We start from the raw sequence: 20,000 nt of genomic DNA on the forward strand, positions 1-20,000 counted from the left end.
CATAATTCATCTGAGTCATGCCCAAAAGACTAATTCCAACAACCAGATGTACGTCATTCAGTTCTGACTCATATGCATTACCATACTGATATCCATACTTCATGTTCATATTCATGGCTTGAAGCAGAGGTGAAGAGAAAATCAATGAATACATCAACCAACACAAACTCTATCACTGCACTACGGAGCACAACCAGGCCGTTATCGTCCATTACTTCCTTTTTACTTCTCTCTTTCATGAGATACAGACAGTTAAAAAATTATCTTTATCATCCCTCGGGCAGACATGCAAAAACACACCGCCACACACACACACACACACACACACACACACACACACACACACACACACACACACACACACACACACACACACACACACAACCCCCTCGCTAAGGACGGAGACTCCCAAAAGACCCCCAGTTCAGTTTGGGGCTCCACTCACCCCCAGTTTCCTGCTGCGCATGCGGACGTATCCCTGCTTGACGATGTCGTTGAAGTTGGAGGCCATCTCTGTAGGAGCTGGGACCTGCTGGGGCCTACTGAGGCTAGCATCCAGTCCTTCAGTCCTGCAGTCCAGCGCTGCACCTAACCCTCCTCCTCCTCCCCCTCCCCCCTCTTCCCCTCTTAAGTCCTGGGGTTACCTTCTCCCTCCTCTATATCAGCCAAGTCTTCCTTTCCAGATCCTGTTGCCCTCAGACTGCCCTCACTCCTCTAATGCAGCTCGTTGTCCCCTCATCCCTTCGTTGCAGTCCCTAAAGAAAGAGAGGAAGAGAGAGAGAGGAGAAGAAACAGGGGATCTATTATTCATTAAAGTGGCAGGAGGGAATGGTAGAGGCTTGCAGACACACAAAACATTATCCTCCATTATTCATTGCTTTGGCAGACACCATTATTGAGGGCAAGTAGGTAGCATGGCTTCTGTGACACATCATTATGTATAGTGTACAGCGCCGCCTCTGTCCTCGGAGCTACTGGGACTACCATTAGAAGGGGGCTTGGAAACAGAGCGTCTTCTGGAGACCATCCTTCCCAGTCAAGCAGGAAGAAAACAGAGTAATGAGGAGAAAAACTCATTTTAAGTTCAGCCAGACAGCTGTAAACCAAGGCAGACTTTAATACTTCCTCATTATTTATAATGCTTTCTGAAAAATCCCAAAGCTACTTCAATAACAACTGAAATCAAAAGAATGTTGGACACACATCATGGCGACTTCTTGCGTAAATGAGCCAGATCTGTTTGACCCAGTATTGAGAGCAGCCATATGTTATGCAGAGCTCTACAGTGAGGGGATAAGGTGAGGAGGACTGTAGTTCTAATGGTATCATTGCCCCTTACTCAGACATTCAAACGTACACGTGCACACGCACACACAGATGCAATTTAAGGACACACACAGACACAGAGACAGACATACACACAACTACACATCACAAACTCCCTTGGGGGCATCGCAGAGTGAGACAGCCAGGCAGGCAGAGTGTTTCCTGTGACCACATGATGGCCTCGTCAGTGTTCTGCTCTAATGGTGCGCGGGTAAGCTGTTTGTTCACCCGCACCCACCCGCAATTGCTAATATGTGAGAGGTTATAGACCTACAGACTGTGTCCAGACTTCAGTTTCCATTTAACCCATCTGAACAGTAAGGCTACAGTTCCCTTGACGTGCCATAGGACTATTTGAAGTCCCTGTCTTGTGACTGTCAATTTGTGTAGCGCCTCACAATCATCACACATAACATAGCATAACTGCTATCATCCTCTTTTAACACTCCACCAAATCTTTCCCAAACATAACTTTTCTGGCCCTCCCTTCTCTTCATTTTCAACTACCCCTTTGGCAGCTTTTGTCTATAGAATTAAAACTCGGACATTGTCCTTTTTGCCTGTGTGGATCAGATTGAGCTTTTTCTGCCCTTTCCCAAATGCATTTGGCGAAAGGCGTGTTGTGTATTTGGCGCTCGTACAGTTAGATCCTGAAGCTTAGGCACTAACGCCAGACAGCCTAAAATAATGACAGAAAAACCTCAAAGTAACCTATAGATAGATATAAACTGCACAATAATTGAATGGATTTTTGTAGGTATTGTTTTCTCTTTATTCAACCCACCCTTCATCCACACAATATTTAACGATCCTGAACCCGCCCGCCCTGCGGATATAACCGTGGGGACTGCGGGTTATAAGTTAACCCACGCATCACTATTCTGCTCGCTGGGGCAGGACTCAGTGGGGTTCATCTTCTCCCTGAGGAACTGGCGCTAAATCTCCCCGACTACGGTGGAACAGAGACATTCAACTTTAACAAGGACCTCATTAACCAGGACAGAGCCAGGCTAATCGCTCACAGCACTGTTGGTTTAGAGAAGTGGCTCACACACACTGGCGAGGGGAGTAACACACACACACACACACACACACACACACACACACACACACACACACACGAAACACTCACACATCCACCATATAGAGCTAAACATCTGCAGACTGGCTCCACTGTGGCCCTCTGGGACTGCTGGTGTCACCATGGTGGGTAACCTAGCTTGCCAGGGTTATAACAACATTCTAAGAAAGTGGTACCTGGCAAAGACCCACGGCTGGGAACAAGAATATATGTCGGCTGAGGAGAGGATCCTTATGCGAATGGGACTGGCTTAATGTTAGCATAGTGGGAGTGCTTGAGACACACTTGATGTGCCATTATATCTTGGAGCACAATTGGAAAGCGATTAAATCCCATGAAAGCTATTCAGATGAGACAAATGTTCACCCCGGTGAGATAAAAATCACTCTCAGGGCCATGCTTAGTTAAGCAGAGCTTCAATAGTGTACGTATGGAGGGGATTGAAGAGGCAGTGGAGGATAGCACAACTCTACACATTACTACACATTACACATGCAGTATTACAGATGTAGTCACCTATTACAAACAACGTCCACGGTCAGCAATGAATCACCTGGAGAACAGGGATTGTTGTTTGCAGCCAGAGGTGGGCTGGTGTGTGAGGAAGAGCACTAGAGTGCAAGAGCATACACACACACACACACACACACACACACACACACACATACACACATGGAGGATCAGCTTGTCAAAACCTAACGTAAAAATTGCCATTGACGCCATCGATTCTGATCCTGCACCGATTGATTCTGTGCTAGCCTCTGCAGCGAAACACCAGGGCCCCGTTCCAGACTCCCTCCTCTACCCCTCTCCACCGCCCGATAACCATGGAGATGTGCTGATTTACCTTTTTGTTTTTCTCACGATCGATGCACATCAGCAGCTTTTTTCCCCTGAGACGGACAGGAAACGGCCCGCAGGTGATGTATCACTGAGCAACACATTAGCATTGACATGTGTGGAGAACACATTGTCCCTACAGAAACAAAGCCTTATCACGCCATGTGTCATCTCTCGAAACAGGAAACCACTCCATTCTACTCTTGCTTGTTTTACACGACGAGGCATAGGCACTAGGCCAGCACAGAGCTGGGAGTGGGATTTTAGGAACAGACAGTATAGTCAGTCACTACTTTATAATGTGTGCTTATGATGGAGGGAACACCGGAGTCTGTCGGGACCCAGGTGCCGAGGATGGTAATAGGCAGATAATGAATTCAGAGATTAGCGAATCCCACTTCGCTTCTCTCCCAACGAACGAGGAACAAACAGCTTGTTAAAGAAGGAGGTGAGGTGAGACGAGGGGGTAGCAGTGTTGAAATGAAGGCGAGGCAGGAACACCTGTTCCGGCTGTAAGTGTAGGTTGAGACAAAAGGCTGCAGACAGGCCTGTCTCTGGGAACAGAGCGACTTGATAACAGGCTGCTTTGAGGAGGGCCTTTCGGGTGTTTTCTGCTCTCTACCTTTTTCTTTTTTTACAGGATATATCACACAGCTGGCTGCTAAACCTCTTCTTAAAGCCCATCAGCTCCTCTCAGCCACACATTTAGGGAGGAAGCTGGAGTTGCACTGCATACAAATGACTATGAAGCACAATGTGCCAGGAGCCCAAATTAAGGAGGAGGATGCTACTATGGAAAATAAGCTAAATTCAGAGGGTTAAAAAAAAACACTTTTCAGTACATCCACTGTAACCATGGGAACCAAAACGTGTCTTCCCAAAAGGCCTCTCTGCGCTATGGGAGAAGAGAGGAGACAATGTAAAGCTCCCTGACAGAGAGAGCAGAGATATGCCATGCTCGGAACAACAATATAGGGAACCATGTCTGTGAGCTTGATCTCATATCTCATTCACAATCATTGAGTCATTTAAAAGGGGCAAATCATATCAGAAGTCAGTTGCCAACTGAATACTTGTACACATCAGTCATGCAAAGCCTACTGTGAATGTTGTTTTACTAGATCGTTTTTTTCCATATTGTGATGTTTGAAAAACCAAGATGAGGCTAACCAATGTTCACTCTATAATTGTTTTGGCCACTGAGCAAATTTCAGGTCTGATGAGCGCAAACTTGAACGTTGTGAAAATTCTGTGCAACTTCTGGCGCGTTTACTGTGAACACTGCGTTTATACCCACTTTAACCTGTTATGGCTAGGGGGCAGTATTTTCACGGCCGGATAAAAAACGTACCCGATTTAATCTGATTATTACTCCTGCCCAGAAACTAGAATATGCATATCATTATTAGCTTGGATAGAAAACACTCCAAAGTTTCTAAAACTGTTTGAATGGTGTCTGTGAGTATAACAGAACTCATTTGGCAGGCCAAAACCTGAGAAGATTCTGTACAGGAAGTACCCTGTCTGACCATTTCTTGGCCTTCTTGATTATCTCTATCCAATACAGGGGATCTCTGCTGTTACGTGACACTTCCTACGGCTTCCATGGGCTCTCAGAAGGCGGCAAAAAGCTGAATCGTGGCTTTGCAGTCTCTGGCTGAAAAAAAGTAGCACGTTTAGATAGTGGCCGGTCACAGTACTATGAAACTCAGGCTCGTGCACGAGGGGATCCCATGCTTTTATTTTCTCTCTCTTTGTACGTATACACGCTTTCCCGGTTGGAATATTATCGCTTTTTTACGAGAAAAATGGCATAAAAATTGATTTTAAACAGCGGTTGACATGCTTCGAAGTACGGTAATGGAATATTTAGAATTTTTTTGTCACGAAACGCACCGGGCGCGTGACCCTTATTTACACTTCGGATAGTGTCTTGAACGCATGAACAAAACGCCGTTATTTGGATATAACTATGGATTATTTTGAACCAAACCAACATTCGTTATTGAAGAGGCAGTCCTGGGAGTGCATTCTGACAAAGAACACCAAAGGTAATCAAACTTTTCTAATAGTAAATCGGAGTTTGGTCAGGGCTAAACTTGGTGGGTGTCAAAATAGCTAGCCGTGATGGCTGGGCTATCTACTCAGAATATTGCAAAATGTGCTTTCACCGAAAAGCTATTTTAAAATCGGACACCTCGATTGCACAAAGGAGTTCTGTATCTATAATTCTTAAAATAATTGTTATGTTTTTTGTGAACGTTTATCGTGAGTAATTTAGTAAATTCACCGGAAGTGTTCGGTGGGAATGCTAGTTCTGAACGTCACATGCTAATGTAAAAAGCTGGTTTTTGATATAAATATGAACTTGATTGAACAAAACATGCATGTATTGTATAACATAATGTCCTAGGCGTGTCATCTGATGAAGATCATCAAAGGTTAGTGCTGCATTTAGCTGTGGTTTTGTTTTTTGTGACATTATATGCTAGCTTGAAAAATGGGTGTCTGATTATTTCTGGCTGGGTACTTTGCTGACATAATCTAATGTTTTGCTTTCGCTGTAAAGCCTTTTTGAAATCGGACAGTGTGGTTAGATAAAGGAGAGTCTTGTCTTTAAAATGGTGTAAAATAGTCATATGTTTGAAAAATTGAAGTTTTTGTATTTTTGAGGAATTTGTAATTCGCACCACGCCTATCATTGGATATTGGAGCAGGTGTTCCGCTAGCGGAACGTCTAGATGTAAGAGGTTAAGTTACAGTTATAACAGTGGCCAAGTATGCTACCGTAGCTATTTGATCCTAATGTAGGCCTACCATAAACTATGGAGAAAATACCTACATTCCTTGGAAAAAAAAGGGATTGACATGAACCTGTTTATCCTTCAGACAAGGAGGTGACTGAAAATGTTGTGTTGTTTGACGCAAGAAACCACTTCACAAAATAAATATAATTATTTTTCCCATACCAATATAGAATCAGACAAATTATGCTACCCTCTGCCTATTGGCTACTTAGCTTATTCAAGCCTGTCTCAAAATGCAACACTGCCCCTTTAAGACATAAAAAAAGCTCTTTACCTGCCTAGCAAAGAATATGAACAAATGTGCACAGGTGGCTACATGCAGCTCTAGCTTTGATCTCAAAGCAAGTGCATCTACTCGCAACCCCTCACGCTGTAAACAGTCCAGTATGGGCCTGAGTCATGCCTGTAAATGCAATAGAATCCTACTCCAATGTGCTCTGCCTAACAGAAAATCTCTTGCATAATTTGTTTTGTTTCAAGTTGCTGCATTGAAAGTAGCCAATATTGCATTGATTCGAGCACAATTCACATAGTAGAGGGAAACGTTGATAGTGTTAACTAAAGGGGAAAACTAGAAAGTTGAGTGGAGTTTAATCTCATGCTTCTCTGTGCGGGCTGAAATGTATTCTGCGAGGCAGTCCCAGGGGAGTTGCGCGCCCGTGTGCAGCTTTAAGGGAACATTGAGGCCAACTCTACTCTATGGATGTCTTGAAATGCACTTTCCTCTCTTCGCTTCTCACTTGATGACTGGCCCTACCTGCTCCCTCTCTCCTCTCTGCGTTGTATATATATATATATATATATATATATATATATATATATATATACACACACACACACACACACACACACACACACACATACATATATATATACACACACATATATATATATATATATACATACACTATATATACACACACACATATATATACACACACACACACACACACACACACACACACACACAAACACAAATACATACACACACACACACACACACACACACACACACACACACACACACACACACACACACACACACACACACACACACATATATATATACACACACACACACATATATATATACACACATATATATATACACATATATATATGACTAGATACTCAAGTGGCTGCTCTAACAATGAAATGTCTTAAAAAATGGAAGGCAGTCAGGAGGAGGCAGGTGGGACCATTCCAGCCAATGAGGCGGCAGATACGCGTGTGAACAACAGGCTCAACTTCGATATAAAGTGTTTTTTTCTCAAAGTTGTCACGTGTCCTACTTCTATCACTACACTCGGAAAAACCTAAGCATTACAAAACTTCCATTCCATCAAATAAGCCACATGTAGCAAATAAGCTATTCATTTTTTTGTTAACCAAATTCAACTCTCGTTGACCTCCAAACAAAAACTCCTCGCTTGGTGAGCGGAAAAAAAACGAAGAAGAGAAAAACACCATCCGCTGGAGAAGACAGATTTTGGGCCCAGTTACTCCTCTCGCTTCGCCTCTTCCTCTCTGGTTAAACACATATCAGTGCTCCTATCACCATACAATCAGCCTATCAGCATACAGTACTGAACCAATCACAGCCAATCGTTAGCTGGGCCTGGCGTAAAAAAGGTCACACGCTGGTAGAATATTATACAAGCCACTCAGGGGAGTCTACAGTAAAGTAAGAGAGATTGTACATATCTGACATCTATATTCAGGCAACAGGAGTCTTAGGCAGGACAGAGAACGCAAATTAGCTGGAAGGAGGAGGAGAGAATACAGAAAGTTTGTGTTTGCTGGAGGCTAAATGTGTCTAGGCAAAGAGGCCTGTGTCAGTTTGAGTCTTATGAGCGAGGGCATGTTTATTGTGATACTGCCTGAGATAGCTTGAGGCTAAGAGGCAGATTGTGTTAGAGAGCCTTGGTTAACTGGAGTCGAGAGGAATAGAGGGAGTTCGCAGCAGGATACAGAATGTAAGCTAATGTGGAAAGGGGGGTGACTACACTTTCATCACAACATTGGTTGTAGCTACAAACAGACGCCTCGGCATCTGCACTCCAACAGACAGACCTTCTGTGTGTGTGCGCCTCCGTGCGTGCATGTGTGCGTGTGCACGTGCATGCGTGTGCATATGAGTTAACAGATGAGCTCCGCAGAGCAGCACAGCAGCTCTCCCTGCAATGTGTACCAGTTGGAACTGCTGTCTGGTGAATCCAATCCCCCGTGTCCTCTCTCTCAGCTGTGCCCATCACAGCCTAATCAAATCCCCAGAGCACCAGGTGTGCCCAGGGCAGGTTAATCTAATGCCAGGTGTGCCCATCTCAGCTGAATTAGATCATGCTACATTAGGTGCAAGACAGATCCAGATATGCCATCTTCTCTGTGGGAGCGACACGGAGGGAGGGAGACAGGGAGGGAGGAAACGAGGAGAAAAAAAGAGAGAGTGAGACAGAAAAAGGGGTTGATTGATTCAGGTCAATTTCATGAGCCACTTCACCTCACTAACCTCTCCAAAGGAATGGAAGTGAAAAGAATGGAGCATTGTAGCCATCGATCAGGTGGGGAGGGGAAGGACAGAGAGCAGATCGACTACAGTGTAATGCTGTGTGTGTGGATGTGTGCGTGTGCACACGTCTTCATAGGGTTAATAACTTCAGCTCTGTGAGTTTGACAGATTTTCTCAGATTTGCTCTGTGATGGAGAAGACAGCATCCATCTAGCGGGTGACGAAAAGATACAAGAGCTTCATGTTCTCTCTCTCGTTCTGACTTTCTCTGTCACCCACATGTCAATGTCACCCATCTCTCTCCTTTCACCATTGATTATACACTATGTCTCTGTTTTTACCTCCATGTCACTCAGTCTATTCTATAAATGGGACCCTTATAATAATGAGTCATCCTCACCCTCCACAATCTGAGGGCATCATGTGACAGCCGCCTCCCCGAAGCAGACGGCTGTCTACCCCACAGGGGGCAACAAGCAGCTGGTAAACAAGATGGCAGAGGGGGTGCCAGCCAAGAGGGAGGATCAACCAGTAAAAATACCAATGACTGTTCCATTACATGAGGGAGAAAAGATGGAGGAAAAGAGGATAAAAGACAGAGAGAGAGAAAGAGAGAGAAGAGAGAGAGAGAGAGAGAGAGAGAGACAGAGCGACAGAGAGAGAGAGAGAGAGAGAGAGAGAGAGAGAGAGAGAGAGAGCGCGCTCAGGAGGAGGGTAAATGGTAACTTCCACTTGTGAAGGTTAGTGAGTCATTGTTGTTGCTCCAGTAAGAGCCAGTGATTAAGGGCTCATCAGGCTTACTCCGCCATCTTGATATCATCAATGGAGTCAAAAGAACACCCCAGACAAGTACGTCACTAACGTCTTGCAAGAGAAACTCTTTCAACCTGCCAAAATCTCTGTATCTCATGAGCTTTCTTCAGACTCGGTGCAGTTTCTTCAGACTACCAGTACTACTCCTTCTCCACATACACACACATATAAACACACACCAATTATTATTTGACACCAAAAACAGACCCCCTTGGAAGAGAGCTGGGAAAAGGCCCAGAGAACACTCCCTCCCTCCGTCTACTCCCTCCATCTCTCTCCTCGCTTAATGAGGACAGACAGACTGCTGTGAAGAAGGGCTGAGGTCAGGGTAGGATGTGGGCAGGAAAAGGACAGAGAGAGAACAAAGATGGAGAGGATGAAAAGGAAGAGGGGCTCCTTGGGGTGATAGTAGACAGTGCTGTTACACCACGGCTAACAAAATGCCACACCAAATTTCAGAGCTCATTTCATTCTTCTTTTCCGTCTTTGAGTCTGACACGTACACCTTAAACTCTGTCTTTAAACATGGTAGCAGAAAAGCACACCATGTGACAGTCTGGGGAATGGATTAGTGTGTTGATACAATGGCTGGCTAAAATGATTGACACAGAGGACATAACAGAGACTTGACATCGCATGGCTGGTCTGGACATTGTACTGGGACCGTTAGCCCTGCTATTCTAAGAGAAACAATGGTTGATCTGAATCAGCATGGGGTCACATAACGACCCCGGACAAAAGCAGACCACCAGATAAACTATGGACCGGGACCTGAGGTAATTAAGTTCAGCCAATCCCGTGACATTAAAACGATTGATCCCCCGCCCGTGCGAGATTAGAATCATTCCATCATTGAACAAGAATCAATTGCCACAGTCTATTTGGATTTGAACGCCGCCCTGTTTTCAAACACGTGTAATAGAACTGCCAGTGGCTGTGAGTCTGGGGGTCATTTTAGGATTCAGTGTCCAATTCATTCCTGAAGCCAGCCTGTCCTTCTGGGAACCAGAGAGCCAATGAAAGGTGGATGTAGAAGTGAGAATCGATGAATGCACAGCCGTTTATTTTACCGTCTGGTATGATATCGACGGACAAATGGGAGCATGGTATTAAGTTAGGCTGGCTGCTCTTTTGACAGGAGCAGGGAATGGCAATGCAGAAATTAAAGAAATATTGACTAAATTTTGTGGTATCAACCAATCGGTTTGACTAAACAATAACTTGAAAATGGAATCCAAGGAGACAAACAAGCGAGGCAAACAACAGAAAGTCAAATAAAGACTGCTCGCTGTGCCAAAAGGGTTCAGGGACAAGGACAAGGTTGCGGAGAACAGAAGTAGCCTAGGACTACGCTTCGAACGACAGTGGGGAAGGATGAGAGAAAGAGAAAGAGAGAGAGGGCAAGGTGCATTCCACTCTTTTGTTACGTATGTCGTCCACTTGGCCATTTTGTGGTGAAGGACGTTTCCCGGTGGTGAAGCACGTTTCCTGGTTTCTAGACAGGGTTTTTTTTTTCCTGTCGGCCAGGAGCTTTTTGTCTCCACTGTCAGCACAGAGAGAATTACCTGCAGTCGCAGCACTGACCTGGACACACTGATCAAACACGCTGAGGACAGAGAGAAAAGGGGAACATGGAAAGTAAAGAGAATGACATCTGCTGTGTGGATAGAAAGAAGTATGCTAATGTCCAGATATGTCATTTTGTGTGATTTGTTATTGATTATGTTTTTCTTTCTTTCCTTTTGTTTTCATCTAGAGACGGGTGTGGAAAATTAGAGTGAGCTAGAAACACGAGCGCAACGCAGCGGACGATTGTTTGTTCAACGCGTTTGTACTTGTCCCTATCCAAATAAAAGAAACAAAAAGGAAGAAACGGGAACCAGGCACAAAGTGAAGAAAGAGGACTCAGCTGGCCTCGTGATTGGTTGATTGAATTTCCCCCCATTCCTCTGGCTGGCTATAGAGGCAATTATGGCTCCTGCCACCACTACCGCTGAATCAACTGATATCGTGTGGATGTGTGTTGTGTCACAGTGTATCTTACTGACTCATGATGTAGGGCACTGCAGACTTTACCCCGTTGCTTACACTTCACAGCCCCTCAGACCAAAACTTCACGCCAGAAATCAAAATACTTTGTATTTTGTCATAGTACCATTACAGGGGAGTTATGGGTGTGTGTGCGCGCGTCACCTGACATGCCCCTTCAGAGTTCCTCCTGCCCCAGAAACACCCCTTTCGCCAGCCCTCCCTTCCTCCCAATTCTATCTCATCCTCCTAAACCTCCTATCACATTGTGCACAAACCCTCCGGCTCATAATCCTTGTATCATATCCCATTAAACCCCACATCATCTGCTGAAGCTCTCATACAATCACACACACACACACACACACACACACACACACACACACACACACACACACCTGCTTATCCTCCACAAAGAGAATAAGAGGGAAGAGGGGATGAGAAGTGATTGTTATAGTTTCATTCTAACTCTGTTCTCCGATTCTCTGCCCTAATAAGTCTTTATCCCCAGTAGGAGGCGGGAGGAATCAATGCCGAGGGCTAAAAGGAACCCGGCTGACTTCGGAACAAGTGAGAGGTTACTCTTAATTAATACAGCTTGGCTACTGCTAGCGGGTTTAAACCACCATGCCCGGCTCACTGGCAGAAACACAGGGAGGGAGAGAGAGGGCGAAAGAGGGGGAGGGAGAGGGGAAAGAGAGAGTGAGAGAAAGAGAGACTGTCAAGGAAAGGAGATTATTAACAATGAGCGGGCTGAAAAAAAAAAATGATTCTGATGTATTCGGACCACACAGTCCACTGGGTGAGTTGTTCTTAGAACACATCAACTTTTCAGAGAGGAAGAGGGGAGAGGAGGAAGGGCTGGGAACAGTGAGACAGTGGAAGGCAGGATCATTCTCCCGCTCTTGAAAAGGAAGGAATAATGACCCGAAACTGTTAAGCCAGTGGAGCCATGATAGTGGAGCCCACACCTACAGTAAACACAAACACAGTGTAGGAACACACCATCCTCTCTCCCTGCACAGTGAGCTCCTCCAGTCCAGCCCTACGGCACACCCAATACCTTCCTCTTCCCACCTCCGCACAACCCACAATGCACTGCTCTGTCATCATCAAAAAGCACTCTGAGAATGAGGGCGAGAGAGAGAGAGTGGGACAAAGTGCTAAACGAGCAATAAAGCTGACAGCAGAGAGAGGTCATTCATCGTGCCGCCAGAGAAGAGGCTCCAGAGTTAAGACACTCGCTAGCACTGTATTTACACCATCTATCAGAGGACAACACCCACTGTACATCACTGCAACCATAACACAGCACTACGTGGACACCAGTGGCGGCTGCTGAGGCTCATAATAATGGCTGGAACGGAGAAAATAGAATGGAAACCATGTGTTTGACACGATTCCACTCATTCTGCTCCAGCCATTACCACGAGCCCGTCCTCCCCAATTAACGTGTCACCAACCTCCTGTGGTGGACAACAATACACGACACAGTCAGAAAGAGGGGAAATGAAGAGAGATTGAAAGAAAACAAAGAGAGAGGAAGGAGAATGGGAAAAGGGCATGACAAGAATGGAAACGGAATAAGCCTAATAAAGGCCTGAGGAAAAAGGACGACAATGAAAAACAGGAAGAATGGATGACAGAGCAGAGAACGACAACCGAAAATAAGAGAAAGATGAGGCAGTCAAGTGAACTGACTGCTAATCCTGCCCCTTCAGCTTGGCAGAAGAGAGAGAGCGAGCGAGAGAGAGCGAGAGAGCAAGAGAGCGAGAGAGAGAGAAACTAGTTTCTCTGTCATTGTGTCACCTACTTGGAGGGATGGGAGAGATGGAGGGAGGGATTGTGTCACTGGCAGGGCGGGGACAGGGGGACTGGAGCCCAGGCAGCAGGAGATGTCCCCCAGGTCCCCCCTCACCTGTCTGTGACCCCAACCCGACAGACACACACACACCCAGCCTACCCTCGGCTTCAGCCTCTCCAACTGAGGAAGTCCTGACAGCAGAAATACATGGACAGGCATATGTGCAAGGATGGATGCTGGCACAGATGCATGAATGTACACAGACACATAGTCTTGCTCTGATTGGGTGCCACTGAAAGTGAATTCACAGCGACCACTCCTCTCTCTCACACACACACACACACACACACACACACACACACACAGAGCAAGAGAGAGAGAGATTTCGCCTGAAGCCAGCACTAGGGAACGACGACAGACGCGATGCCCTGTCTGCTCACGTCTACTATCTGTCATAGATAACACACACACACACATCCCTCAACGCCCTCCTCATAGACAGACGAGACACTCTGTCTCCAAGCGGATCCTATCAGGCAATGCCCCATAGCCAGCGAGCTCATACACACACACACACACACACACACACACACACACACACACACACACACACACACACACACACACACACACACACACACACACACACAGGGAGAAAAGATTAAGAGGACTAGGGAGATTGCTAGGAGCTGGCAGGCACGAACACTCCAACTAGCCTATCAGTGTATAAAACCCCACATATCCTAAACCAACAAACACACACACGGTACAAAATAACACACATTAACTTAATAATCCCATGCAAACCCATTTATGACCCGATTAAAGAGCATCATCTTTCCATCCTAATACTTCAGAGTGTTTAGGGACATGGAGTCGGGGCTGCGTTGGGAGCTGATAACCATCGTTAACCCTTGCAGTGAAAGCAAACACACACATCGCCATTTGACCCTTCCGGTGCCGTGAAAACACACCCTCAGGTCATTACCAGCAGAGGGGTGTGGGAAAGAGACACCGGTAGGGGCCAGGGTACAGACACTAACCCTGTGTTCTAAATGGCACGATATTCCCTGGATAGTGCACTACTTTTGACCAAGCCATTTACTTGCATGACCAACACATCATCAGCTCATTGTTTTGTATTTCTTCGTTTCTTGTGATCATCCATAACTTGAAACCCGTCATAACATAATTTTGCAGCACACAATCACATTTATATTTGACAATGTTTTCTGTCACAAGCAATCCACAGATGATACACTCTTAGAAAAAAAGGGTTCCAAAAGGATTCTTCGGCTGTCCCCATAGGAGAACCCCTTTTGGTTCAAGGTAGAACCCCTTTTGGTTCCAGGTAGAACCCCTTTTTGGTTCCAGGTAGAACCCCTTTTTGGTTCCAGGTAGAACCCCTTTTTGGTTCCAGGTAGAACCGTCTGTGTAAAGGGGTCTACATGGAACCAAAAAAGGGTTCTTCAAACGGTTCTCTTATGGGAACAGCCGAATAACCCTTTTAGGTTCTAGATAGCACCTAAAAGGGGAGTTTAAATTTCAACCCAGTAAAATTCCCCCTTGCATAAAGTACAATCAGTGAAATATAGCCGTGCTCTTTATTTGTCAAGACGGGATCCGTTTAGCTCCCAACCCCCAGACTTCTGAATTGTTTTAACGTGAATTGAGTTCTTCCAAAGTATTTTTTTTGCCCTCAGCAAGCTGTACTACTTCTTAGAAGAAAACACAAGTCACTTAGCAGTCAGAGCCCTAAACACACACACACACACACACACACACACACACACACACACACACACACACACACACACACACACACACACACACACACACACACACACGGTCTGTTTGAACACACTCATTCTGTCAAAAGAGTTCCTGTTCTGATGAGTTATACAGTACCTCATATAAACTGAGCAAATACAAATCTGGGGAACAGTTTAATCCTGGGATCTGTCTGATTGCATTTCTATTTAAGTAATGTAAAGCGACAGAACTTAGAGAATGTGATTTCCACTGTACTGGGATATGAGAGCACACAGCATCCATTGAGACAATAAGCCAGCCCTAATAAATAGAGAGATGTTTATTAAAGCTGCTCAAATCTACCGCTGACCCCTTGAGATGTGGATTCTGCTGCTACTGCAAAATGAACAGTTTGGCCTGACCTAGCTGAGAGAAGGTGGGAGGCAATGCAGGTAGAAATAGGATAGCAATAACTGGAACAGAAAGGGATTGAGAAAAGAGAGAGAGAGAAAGAGAGGGAAGGGAGAGAGGGGTCACAGAGGGAGGTAGAGCTAACAAGAGCTTTGATGCTACATTATCTTTTCACCCTTGCTGTGCTGCCCTAGGTTGTACACTACCCTCAACACAGGAGGCTCATAATAAAGGCTGGAACGGAGCAAATGGACTGGCATCAAACACCTGGAAACTATGAGTTTGATGTATTTGGTACCATTCCACTGATTCCTCCCAGTCATTACCACGAGCCCGTCCTCCCCAATTAAGGTGCCACCAACCTCCTGTGTTCCTCAACACCCCCCCCCCCACACACACACACACTGCCTGCGACACACACACACACTGCCTGCGACACACACACACTGCCTGCGACACACACACACACACAAACTGCCTGATACACACCCAGACACTGCCTGCGACACACCCAGACACTGCCTGCGACAAACACACACACACACACACACTGCCTGCGACACACACACACACACACAGACACACACACTGCCAGCGACACACACACTGCCAGCGACACACACAGACACACACACTGCCTGCGACACACACACACTGCCTGCGACACACACACACACACACACACTGCCTGCGACACACACACACTGCCTGCGACACACACACACACACACACACACTGCCTGCGACACACACACACACACACACACACACTGCCTGCGACACACACACACACACTGCCTGCGACTCACACACACACACACACACACACTGCCTGCGACACACACACACACACACACTGCCTGCGACACACACACACACACTGCCTGCGACACACACACACACACACTGCCTGCGACACACACACACACACTGCCTGCGACACACGCACACTGCCTGCGACACACACACATACACTGCCTGCGACACACACCCCTACACACACTGCCTGCGACACACCCACACACACACCCCCACACACTGTCTGCGACACACACACACAGCCTGCGACACACACACACACAAACAGCGACACACATACACACACATACACACAGCCTGTGACACACACACACGCTGCCTGCGACACACACACACGCTGCCTGCGACACACACACACGCTGCCTGCGACACACACACACGCTGCCTGCGACACACACGCTGCATGCGAGACACACACACACACACTCACTGCCTGCGACACACACACCCAGACACTGCCTGCGACACACACACACACTGCCTGCGACACACACACACACACACTGCCTGCGACACACACACACACACTGCCTGCGACACACACACACACACTGCCTGCGACACACACACTGCCTGCGACACACACACACACACACACACTGCCTGCGACACACGCACACTGCCTGCGACACACCCACACTGCCTGCTACACACACACACACACTGCCTGCGACACACACCCCTACACACACTGCCTGCGACACACACCCCTACACACACTGCCTGCGACACACCCACACACACACCCACACACACTGCCTGTGACACACCCCCACACACAGCCTGCGACACACACACACACAAACAGCGACACACATACACACAGCCTGCGACACACACACACGCTGCCTGCGACACACACACACGCTGCCTGCGACACACACACACGCTGCCTGCGACACACACACCCAGACACTGCCTGCGACACACACACCCAGACACTGCCTGCGACACACACACACACACTGCCTGCGACACACACACACACACTGCCTGCGACACACACACTGCCTGCGACACACACACACACATACACACTGCCTGCGACACACACACACACACACACACACACACACACACACACACACACACACAGCGACACACACACACACACACACACACACACAGCGACACACACACTGCCTGCGACACACACACACACACTGCCTGCGACACACACACACACACACTCACTGCCTGCGACACACACACACACACACACACACACACTCACTGCCTGCGACACACACACACACACACACACACACACACACACACACTGCCTGCGACAAACACACACACACACACACACTGCCTGCGAGACACACACACACACACTGCCTACGACAAACACACACACTGCCTGCGAGACACACACACACTGCCTGCGACACACACACTCACTGCCTGCGACACACACACTCACTGCCTGCGACACACACACTCACTGCCTGCGACACACACACTCACTGCCTGCGACACACACACACACACACACTGCCTGCTACACACACACACACTGCCTGCGACACACACACACACTGCCTGCGACACACACACACACACACACACACACACACACACACACACACACACACTGCCTGCGACAAACACACACTGCCTGCGACAAACACACACACTGCCTGCGACACACACACACACTGCCTGCGAGACACACACACACACTGCCTGCGACACACACACACACACACACACACACACACACACACACACACACACACACACACACAGCGACAAAACACACACACAGCGACAAAACACACACACTGCGACAAAACACACACACTGCCTGCGAGACACACACACAGCCTGCTACACACACACACACACTCACTGCCTGCGACACACACACTCACTGCCTGCGACACACACACTCACTGCCTGCGACACACACACACTCACTGCCTGCGACACACACACACTCACTGCCTGCGACACACACTACCTGCGACACACAAACACACTCACTGCCTGCGACACACACACACTACCTGCGACACACACACACACACACACAGCCTGCGACACACACACACACAGCCTGCGACACACACACACACACAGCCTGCGACACACACACACACACACACACACACACACACACACACACACACACACACACACGCCTGCGACACACACACACACACACACACACACACACACACAGCCTGCGACACACACGCACACACACACAGCCTGCGACACACACGCACACACAGCCTGCGACACACACACACACACAGCCTGCGACCCACACACACACACACACAGCCTGCGACACACACACACACACAGCCTACGACACACACACACACACAGCCTGCAACACACACACAACGCCTGTGACACACACACACACACACACGCCTGCGACACACACACACACACACACAGCCTGCGACACACACACACACACACACACAGCCTGCGACACACACACACACACACACACACACACACACACACACACACACAGCCTGCAACACACACACACACACACACACAGCCTGCGACACACACACACACACACACAGCCTGCGACACACACACACACACACAGCCTGCAACACACACACACACACAAAACGCCTGCGACACACACACACACACACACACACACAGCCTGCGACACACACACACACACAGCCTGCGACACACACACAGCCTGCGACACACACACATCCTGCGACACACACACACACACACACACACACACACACACACACACACAGCCTGCGACACACACACACACACATCCTGCGACACACACACACGGCCTGCGACACACACACACACACACACACGGCCTGCGACACACACACACACGGCCTGCGACACACACACACACACACACACACGGCCTGCGACACACACACACACACAGCCTGCGACACACACACACACACCGCCTGCGACACAACCACACACACACACACACACACAGCCTGCGACACACACACACACACACACAGCCTGCGACACACACACACACACACAGCCTGCGACACACACACACACGCCTGCGACACACACACACACACACACACACACACACACACACACACACACACACACACACACACACAGCCTGCGACACACACGCACACACACAGCCTGCAACACACACGCACACACACACAGCCTGCGACACACACGCAAACACAGCCTGCGACACACACACACACAGCCTGCGACCCACACACACACACACAGCCTGCGACACACACACACACACAGCCTGCGACACACACACAACGCCTGTGACACACACACACACACACACAGCCTGCAACACACACACACACACACACAGCCTGCTACACACACACACACACACACACACACACACACACACACACACACACACAGCCTGCGACACACACACACACACACGCCTGTGACACACACACACACACACACACACACACACACACACACAGCCTGCGACACACACACACACAGCCTGCGACACACACACACAGCCTGCGACACACACGCACACACACACACACAGCCTGCGACACACACACACACACAGCCTGCGACACACACACGCACACACACAGCCTGCGACACACACACACACACACACAGCCTGCGACACACACACGCACACACAGCCTGCGAACAACACACGCACGCACACACACACACACACAGCCTGCGACACACACACACACACACACACAGCCTGCGACACACACACACACACACACACACAGCCTGCAACACACACACACACAACCTGCGACACACACACACACACACACACACACACACAGCCTGCGA

At 47.9% G+C, this 20,000-nt stretch overlaps 1 protein-coding gene across 1 annotated transcript in view; it reads right to left on the bottom strand.

The window, feature by feature from the left end:
• The window catches only part of LOC106562068 (docking protein 4), a 69,568-nt gene that overhangs the window by 28,256 nt on the left and 21,312 nt on the right, over positions 1-20,000 (bottom strand). Inside the window, exon 2 of the mRNA XM_045689058.1 lies at positions 446-755. Within this exon, the coding sequence (XP_045545014.1) occupies positions 446-511 (66 nt within the window). The 5' untranslated portion in view covers positions 512-755. The remainder of the gene's footprint in view (positions 1-445; positions 756-20,000) is intronic.

This window comes from Salmo salar, chromosome ssa11 (assembly GCF_905237065.1).
Source record: "Salmo salar chromosome ssa11, Ssal_v3.1, whole genome shotgun sequence".
Lineage (NCBI taxonomy): Eukaryota > Metazoa > Chordata > Actinopteri > Salmoniformes > Salmonidae > Salmo > Salmo salar.